The following is a 9,575-nucleotide window of genomic DNA, read 5'->3' on the forward strand; positions in this document are numbered from 1 at the left end:
TCCCACTCACAAAGTAGGAGTTCTCTCCAGTCCACTTGTAAGCCTGAATGAATGATATTGAAAGACATGAACCACCGCTTACAAGGGGTGTGAATCTAATGATTCAATCCAATTCTGATTCCTGAGGTGACGATTTGATTCAGAATCAATTCTTGATTCATTTTTGATACAAACCGATTCCTTGCAATGTATTTTTTGGTATAGTATTATAATGAAACTTTTTCAAAACAAAGTATCGGTTAAAAATGCTCCTTCTCGTTGCACGGAGATGGCCTAAAAATAGATTTTTTATAAATTGATTCATACAAAAGAAGTAAAATTATTTTCATATATTTTTTTCCAATTTATTTTACATACATTTTTTAAAATTCTTAATCGGTTTGGAATCAAAATTAATAAGAATCGTGACTTGGATATGAATCTATTTTTTGTGCATCCCTACTGATTGCGTCAAAAAATTGGCAACATTAATAATAGAGTTTTTACCTGGAAGTCCGGGTTGAAGCTGAATAGGAAAGTTTCTCCTGTGCCATAGCAGTATTTGCTGACTCTAAATGGATCTGATGAAAAAGCTCCAAACACCTGAAGATAATCACATGAATGACAGTGAAGAGCGGAGACTAACTGTTTAGCAGCTCACCATAGATGAAGTGCCAAGTGTTTTGATGCGCTATCCAGAGTCATACCTTTTTATGCATGTCTTTAATGACCAGCAGGACCGGACTGTCATATTTGGCCATGTTTCTATAAAGTGTCTTCAGGCTGCTCCCATGGACGGCAGTGCTGTAGGCCAAATGCCATGAGTAGCCTTGAGTCCTTGCTGGCATGTGTCCGGCAAGCTGTAAGAACAAAAGGGTGTCATTCACATCCAGAGACGATACGTTTGCAGAGTTGTACAGAAAATGTTCACTTGCTTCAGTTATAGGACTGTGAAAAGTAACACTCACACTAAGAAGATGTCTGTGATCCAGGAGCTCACTGTAGTCACTCAGGACAGGTTGAACAACCCCAATTATTCCATGGTACTCAGGTTCCTCTGTTTCAGAGTCGAAGCTGCACAAACTCAAACGGCGTTTTGGATCTTTTACATTGATAATCTGGAACATAACAAGAATAAAGTCATTTAAATGGTGCATATTAACTGTCACTGCTTTTATTGGTATTTTTCAAAGGTCTGCACTTCTTTAAGCAGCCACATCATAGTTTAAAGCTAAACATTAAGGCATAAAGTGCATGAAAAGCTTTCCCATTTGTGTAAAACTGATAGAAAGTAGTTGAACCTTAAACAAGATCAGATTCAGCATGGTCATCTCTGTACCTGAACATATGGCTCCGCATAGTCACAAGCAAAGTAAAGAACCTTGAAATTGTCTGGTAACATCTTCACAGCTCCTGATTTCTTTGTCAAACGCTGCTCTTTGCTTTACCAAATGTATTCACCCTGTCTGCACCCACCATGTGTTGCCCTGCGAATTACTTTCACTTTCTGTGTAGAATGCAATTGGTGGGATGGAAAGATGAGGGCTCCTCTCATTGGTTAGCTGTGCCATGCTGCATGTTTCTTTTTCCAGTAAACCATGGCAAGGGGCGTGCTGTTTGTCATGGTAGGAAGTAGTCAGTGAAAGGATGTCCATATTAGGAGAGAGTGGGAGTTATAAGGGTTTGGATAGTAGCCAAATTTAACAGTTTATCAAGCTACTCTCAAATGCTGGCTCTTTCAAGAGAACTGATACTTATGGCTCGGCTCACTGAATAATCAAAAGTGTAAATGTATAAGATATTATAATAATGTACAAAATATCCTTTATTAAGGAAATGATCAAGTTTCACTTTATTCGTCAGAACATTTAAATGTATTTACTACAAATAATGTACCTTAGTGGGTCTGCCTCACAATACGAAGGTCCTGAGTAGACCTGGGTTCAATCCCGGGCTCGGGATCATTCTGTGCGGAGTTTGCATGTTCTCCCCGTGACTACGTGGGTTCCCTTCCGGGTGCTCCTGCTTCCTCCCACTTCCAAATCATGCACTTGGGGATAGGTTGATTGGCAACACTAAATTGGCCCTAGTGTGTGAATGTGAGTGTGAATGTTGTCTGTCTATCTGTGTTGGCCCTGCGATGAGGTGGCGACTTGTCCAGGGTGTACGCGCCTTCCGCCCGATTGTAGCTGAGATAGGCTCCAGCAACCCCGGAGGGAATAAGCAGTAGACAAATGGATGGATGGATGTTAATCTATGCCTGCTACGTAGAGTGACACCTCTTCAGCACACCCCAAAAAGGACGTCATGTGAACAAGTGAAGTGAAGTGACGTGAATTATATTTATATAGCGCTTTTCTCAAAGCGCTTTACATAGTGAAACCCTATATCTAAGTTACATTTTAACCAGTGTGGGTGGCACTGGGAGCACGTGGGTAAAGTGTCTTGCCCAAGGACACAACGGCAGTGACTAGGATGGCGGAAGCGGGAATCGAATATGCAACCCTCAAGTTGCTGGCACGGCCACTCTACCAACCGAGCTATACCGCCCCACAACATAAAAGGAAAACTGCACTTAAATTAAAATGCCCTGCCACAATTCTTATATGACACAGTAACACACACCTTTCACTTTTATTGGCGTTAATGCAGGTAATGGGGAGTCACCTATTTTAGTAGTTTCGCCAGAAACCGCAACCAACACTCAATTTACATGCCTCGAACTGCATAATAACCAAGTTTACAACTTCTCACAGCACCTTGCTCGGACTTGTTTACCCTTGCTGTAATGCTATATATATATATATATATATATATATATATATATATATATATATACAAACCCTGTTTCCATATGATTTGGGAAATTGTTAGATGTAAATATGAACAGAATATAATGATTTGCAAATCCTTTTCAACCCATATTCAATTGAATGCACTACGAAGACAAGATATTTGATGTTCAAACTCAAACTTTTTTTTTTTTGCAAATAATAATTAACTTTGAATTTCATGGCTGTAACACGTGCCAAAGTAGTTGGGAAAGGGCATGTTCACCACTGTGTTACATCACCTTTTCTTTTAACAACACTCAATAAACGTTTGGGAACTGAGGAAACTAATTGTTGAAGCTTTCAAAGTGGAATTCTTTCCCATTCTTGATTTATGTAGAGCTTCAGTTGTTCAACAGTCCGAGTTCTCCGCTGTCATATTTTACGCTTCATAATGCGCCACACATTTTCGATGGGAGACAGGTCTGGACTGCAGGCGGGCCAGGAAAGTACCCGCACTCTTTTTTTACGAAGCCACGCTGTTGTAACACGTGCTGAATGCGGCTCGGCATTGTCTTGCTGACGGCGCTTAGATGGCAGCATATGTTGTTCCAAAACCTGTATGTACCTTTCAGCATCAATGGTGCCTTCACAGATGTGTAAGTTACCCATGCCTAGGGCACTAATGCACCCCCATACCATCACAGATGCTGGCTTTTGAACGTTGCGTCGATAACAGTCTGGATGGTTCGCTTCCCCTTTGGTCCGGATGACACAATGTCCAATATTTCCAAAAATAATTTAAAATGTGGACTCCTCAGACCACAAAACACTTTTCCACTTTGCCTCAGTCCATCTTAGATGATCTCGGGTCCAGAGAAGCTGGCGGCGTTTCTGTTTGTTGTTGATAAATGGCTTTCGCTTTGCATAGTAGAGCTTTAACTTGCACTTGCAGATGTAGCGACGAACTGTATTTAGTGACAGTGGTTTTCTGAAGTGTTCCTGAGCCCATGTGGTGATATCCTTTAGAGGTTGATGTCGTTTTTTTATACAGTGCCGTCTGAGGGATCGAAGGTCACGGTCATTCAATGTTGGTTTCCAGCCATGCCGCTTACGTGGAGTGATTTCTCCAGATTCCCTGAACCTTTTGATGATATTACGGACCGTAGATGTTGAAATCCCTAAATTTCTTGCAATTGCACTTTGAGAAACGTTGTTCTTAAACTGTTTAACTATTTCCTCACGCAGTTGTGGACAAAGGGGTGTACCTGGCCCCATCCTTTCTTGGGAAAGACTGAGCATTTTTTGGGAAGCTGTTTTTATACCCAATCATGGCACCCACCTGTTTCCAATTAGCCTGCACACCTGTTGGACGTTCCAAATAAATGTTTGATGAGCATTCCTCAACTTTATCAGTCTTGTTGCCACCTTTCCCAACTTCTTTGGAAGTTTGCTGGCATCAAATTCTAAACTTACTGATTATTTGTAAAATAATGTTTTATCAGTTTGAACATCAAATATGTTGTCTTTGTAGCATATTCAACTGAATATGAGTAGAAAATGATTTGCAAATCATTGTATTCTGTTTATATTAACATCTAACACAATTTCCCAACTCATATGGAAACCATATTTAAGTACCCAAAATAAAGACTCAACATAAATATAAATTCAATCGGATCAGAAAACATTGGAGGAAATGGGATTAAAACCCGATGCTAACCGCTCATAGAAAATACATGGGTATGGCTAGTAGCTATAGTTAGCAAACAAATTCACTTACCAACTCTGCTTAATATCTCAACATCGACACACTCTTTCGTCGCAACTCGGCCCTGATGGTCGGCACCTATAAGTTTACAATTAGTTGTAAAATGTTGGACGGTTGTTTTTACGATATGCAGGCAAACGACAACTTTAAAACATACCAGCTTCAAATGTCTCCAGGCCTAGCGGAGTAGTGCAAGAATGATCTCTGGGATCACTAACGCCCTCTACCACCAGGAGGCCGGAGAACAGGTGCCTCACATAGTGGGTCTTTGCAGCAGTTTTATGATTGTCCAGCACAAGAATAACGTTACACACATACAGTTGTTGACAAAATACACTGTACATTATGTACCTCAGCTAACTAAACTATGGAAATGTGTAATATAATTGATATAGCAATACGGTCTCACTGCACAGCAGCCAGCAGTTAGCCGAGTCATTGCGCAATCCATGAGGAGGCTCAACCGGCTGTGACTCACCGCAAGTACTTCTCAGTATTTGAACGGCAAATGAGAAAATTAAGCGATTTTGAATAAAAAATAATTTCAAACTGGTGAAGTTGAATGGAAAATAACTTTATAGTATAATCACTGGATACATATAACAATATAATTATTTGTTTTTCTTTTTGCATTTCTTTCTTTCCATGATGGCAGGTGAGGCCACTGAGCCCGGGATTGAACCCCAGACTACTCAGAACCTTTGTATTGTGAGGCAGACACACATACTTATATATATATATATATATATATATATATATATATATATATATATATATATATATATATATATATATATATATATATGTACATATATGTATATATATATATATATATATATATATATATATACATATATATATATATATATATATATACATATATATATATATATATATATATATATATATATATATATATATATATATATATATATATATATATATATATATATATATATATATATATATATATATAAATATTTATATGTAATAGATAAAAATAGTGTTAATGTATGAGATCTAGGGCTGGCAATTATGGCCAGAGATTGAGATTAAGATTATTAACATTTTTGTTATCAATATTGAAATCCTGATAACTGATTGTTAAGTAAAGCAGTGTTGGGATATGAACGTAATGTAATTTACAAATTATAGACTATACAAATGATTTTTGAAGTAACACATTTGTGAAATGAAAAAAACACAATTAATGTAAAAAAAACAACCTTGTGTTTACTTTTTGATATCAAAATAAAACACAAAGCAGTTTGGCTAATGAAGATGAAGTCTAATAAACAAGCTTTGTTGTTCTCCAACGTCTCCCCAGTGTGTCAGTTCAACAGTTTGGCCAACCAAAAAAAAAATAATAAACAATCTTCACAGCCTGCGATCAATTCGATGAGATGACAAAACATTTGGGCTAGTATTGATGTTATTTGAACACTGGTACAGTTTGCAGTTAAATAAAGGACGAGTGAACAGCCCAGTCAACCCAGCAAATACTTTTGCGCAGTGGGAGAGTGATCGTGTGCAACCCGAGGGTTCCTGGTTCAATCCCCGCCTAGTACCAACTTCGTCACGTCCGTTGTGTCCTGAGCAAGACACTTCACCCTTGCTCCTGATGGGTGCTGGTTAGCGCCTTGCACGGCAGCTCCCTCCATCAGTGTGTGAATGTGTGTGTGAATGGGTAAATGTGGAAGTAGTGTCAAAGCGCTTTGAGTACCTTGAAGGTAGAAAAGCGCTATACAAGTACAACCCATTTATTTATTTATTTAAATTGTGACAACGTTTAGCCACATCGCCTGCTGCAAAACATCCGATTGTTTTCTCCTTCGCTGTTTACTTTTCGTGTGGTGACAAGTGTGTCTGTCTCCATCTAAACACAGCAATGCAGTCTTATAACGCATGCCGGGAAGCGAGGGGAAATTACTTTAAACCAAGCGCTTGGCTCCGTTTACTCCGGGGGAAATCTGCGCAACAAAGTCGGTGTCGCTGGTCCGCCATGATTATCAAGCCAAACACTGCTAGACCGCATGCGCCTGAGTTCGTGTTGACAAAAATACATTAATAAATGAAGTTTATTCGGTAATTAAAAATATAAATGGGATTACTAACGGTCGGGAATTGTATCGCAAATTATCATTGTACCATTTATTGTTTTATCCCTCGTCCATTAACAAGTAAAACATCAAGGGCGTCCACGCCATGTTCTTGCCGCAAATATGGATACATTTTTTGTGCATTACGGCGAAAAACGAAGGCGGTCGCGGGACGTGCCGCAGATGCCACGGTTTAATTCGAGCCCTGTGTTTACTAACACATACTATTCGTGTTTAGCTAAACTTTACAAAAATGAATATCGGCTCCAAATATAGGTTATTAGCCTCCTTCACTACTAATAATCGGTATGGGCCCTGAAAATAACATATCGGTCGATCTCTAATTTTAAGTGACTGTTTTTATTTAGTTATTTTGTCCATGGTATGTTTAGCATGATAGTTTAGTGTCTCACTATAGCCAGATCTGCCTTGCGCCCAGCTTCTAAAAGTAATTGCTCATCCTCCATTTATTCAGGCTAAAAAATATAAGGTTTTGGATCGTCATTTGTTTCATAGCAGTCGTTGGCTCTTATAAAGTCTGCCTTGATTAATGGTAGCCAACACTGAGCCTGCTCTCTGTGTTGATGTTGATGCAAGAAGCAATAATTGATAATGCACTCTATGAAATCAATGCGACCTGGAAAGAAGTTATGGTAATGTTTAAAATGACCAAAATAGTGTAAGTATTACATTTCTCCATGAATGTGCCTCCGTTTATTCAGGCTAAAAAATATAAGGTTTTGGATCGTCATTTGTTTCATAGCAGTCGTTGGCTCTAATAAAGTCTGCCTTGATTAATGGTAGACAACACTGAGCGTGCTCTCTGTGTTGATGTTGATGCAAGAAGCAATAGTTGATATGCGCTCTATGAAATCAATGTGACCAGGAAAGAAGTTCTGGTGATGCTTAAAATGACCAAAATAATGTAAATATTACATTTCTCAATGAATGTGCTTGTTACTCCATGGTTATAGCATGTATATACAATAAAACATTGTTTTTTAGAGGGAGTAAGTGAATCCCTATTACAAGCATTGTTAGCTTTATTGTGCAAGCTTTACTAACTCACAGAAAAGGGAATGACGAGTTGTTGTGTAACATAGAGATTGTGGATGATGGGGCAAAATTCCAAATAGTGCAATTTTCCTTAAGGCAAACATTAAATACATTTGCACAAATCCTTACCTCCCAGTTTTTGGCTGCATGGTTGCTCAGTTGATTACTTTTTGAACCCACCTTGTTTGTATTGCCGAGATACCGATTTTGAGGTTTCTCCCGAAGAAAGTGGGGTTGGTTCTTCTTTTTGTTGCTTTTTGTGTACATGTCTGGTGACCATTGCACAAAGAAGGTATAGAGGTGGTCAACCCTGTGAAGATAAAATAACAGGCCTTAATTACTTCATGAACAATGCTATATATTATCACTGAAAGTATTAAAAAGGTGGTAGTAGTAATTATATAATAATTCATGTGGTTCTAGTATGAGTTGCACTACATCATGATGACACATTTTTTTCATATGTTCCCATCTCATGTAGATAAATATGGGACCTAAAATATTAGAGCTACCTCTCAGAAATGTTGAAGGGATATCATAGAGAAACAGACTCTTTTGTTGGCTATTGCTGTACTTAATGATAAGATAATCCATCCATCCATTTTTTACCGCTTATTCCAAAGGGAATAAGCGGTGCCTATCTCAGCTACAATCGGGCGGAAGGCGGCGTACACCCTGGACAAGACGCTACCTCATCGCAGGGCCAACACAGATAGACAGACAACATTCACACTCACATTCACACTCACATTCACACACTAGGGCCAATTTAGTATTGCCAATCAACCTATCCCCAGGTGCATGTCTTTGGAAGTGGGAGGAAGGAACCCACCCATGCAAACTCCACACAGAAAGATCCCGAGCCCGGGATCGAACCCTGACTACTTCGTATTGTGAGGCAGACGCACTAACCCCTCTGCCACCGTGAAGCCCTGATAAAATAATACTTTATCTTAAATCATATTGCTTTTGGTGATTCTTCCTTCAAACATACCCTTTAAAATGTTCTAATTTGATTATACCACAATTGATCATAATTGTGAAATTTAAAAAACACACTCTTACAGTGTGAAAGTAGTGATGCCAGTGAGGCCTTGACCTGGTATATCATTGTTCTAATGTATTTATTTTACACACTGCAGCACCAGTCAGTAAACACATGCATGCATTTTCAAATGAGGCAAACCAAAAGGATTAATCATGGCTCGTCAAATTGATTCTCTTGGTCCACATATTATGAGTTAGTATAACACATCTGTCCTACTGATCTGCAGCTACCATGCACTGACAAAAATCCCCCCCCGCTCCGCTGTATATGTGCTTCCAATGCACAAATATTCCTCAAAGCAGCAGCTTGTTAAGAATCCATCCAAAACGTTTCCAGTGTCCTCATATAGGGTATGCTCTTCACTTACTCTCCAACGCTGTAAGCGACTCCCATGGTTGACTGGAAGAGTTGATGGTGGGGTGAAAAAAGGAAAAGAAAAGAGATGAAGTTTGGAGGCTCAATGCCGGAGCAGCATGTCCACGTTGAGCCTCTGCAAGAGCTCCTGTTTTATACTATTGGACCAGTGCTGAGAAAAGCCCCTTTGACCATAAGCCCTCCCTTTCCCCTCTTACAGCTGCACTCGGGTTGCTGGAGTTTTCACACAAGCCTTTTAAACTAGGAGCTGGAAACAGAAGTTAGTAATTAACTCGACCTGTTCCCAACATGGAGTTTTGTTAGTCAATGTGTCAAGGTTGTGGCACAGTGACACAGTGGCATCGTTACGTGAGGAAATAGTGAATAGAGATTTTTTTAATTGCATTTTGCACTGTTCTTACATTGTATATGCATTTTTACACCCATTTTAACATTCACATATCAGAATGCACATACAAAGGGAATTGAATATCCAA

General features: G+C 39.0%; 1 protein-coding gene across 2 annotated transcripts in view; it reads right to left on the minus strand.

The window, feature by feature from the left end:
* LOC133562262 (nuclear receptor coactivator 7) overlaps positions 1–9,254 on the minus strand; it is a 10,609-nt gene extending 1,355 nt beyond the window's left edge. The window contains exons 1-6 of one of the 2 annotated variants that reach the window (XM_061916280.1): positions 9,092–9,254; positions 7,857–7,986; positions 948–1,097; positions 687–839; positions 487–582; positions 1–43 (exon numbers count right to left, since the gene is read on the minus strand). The exon at positions 1–43 is cut by the window's left edge and continues 31 nt beyond it. In XM_061916280.1, the coding sequence (XP_061772264.1) occupies positions 1–43; positions 487–582; positions 687–839; positions 948–1,097; positions 7,857–7,986; positions 9,092–9,117 (598 nt within the window). In that variant the 5' untranslated portion in view covers positions 9,118–9,254. Of the gene's footprint in view, positions 44–486; positions 583–686; positions 840–947; positions 1,098–1,318; positions 1,481–7,856; positions 7,987–9,091 lie in introns of those variants that run through there. The other variant, XM_061916281.1, reaches the window with a different exon arrangement.
* Between the last annotated feature and the right edge of the window lie 321 nt (positions 9,255–9,575).

This window comes from Nerophis ophidion, linkage group LG11 (genome assembly GCF_033978795.1).
Source record: "Nerophis ophidion isolate RoL-2023_Sa linkage group LG11, RoL_Noph_v1.0, whole genome shotgun sequence".
NCBI classification, from domain to species: domain Eukaryota; kingdom Metazoa; phylum Chordata; class Actinopteri; order Syngnathiformes; family Syngnathidae; genus Nerophis; species Nerophis ophidion.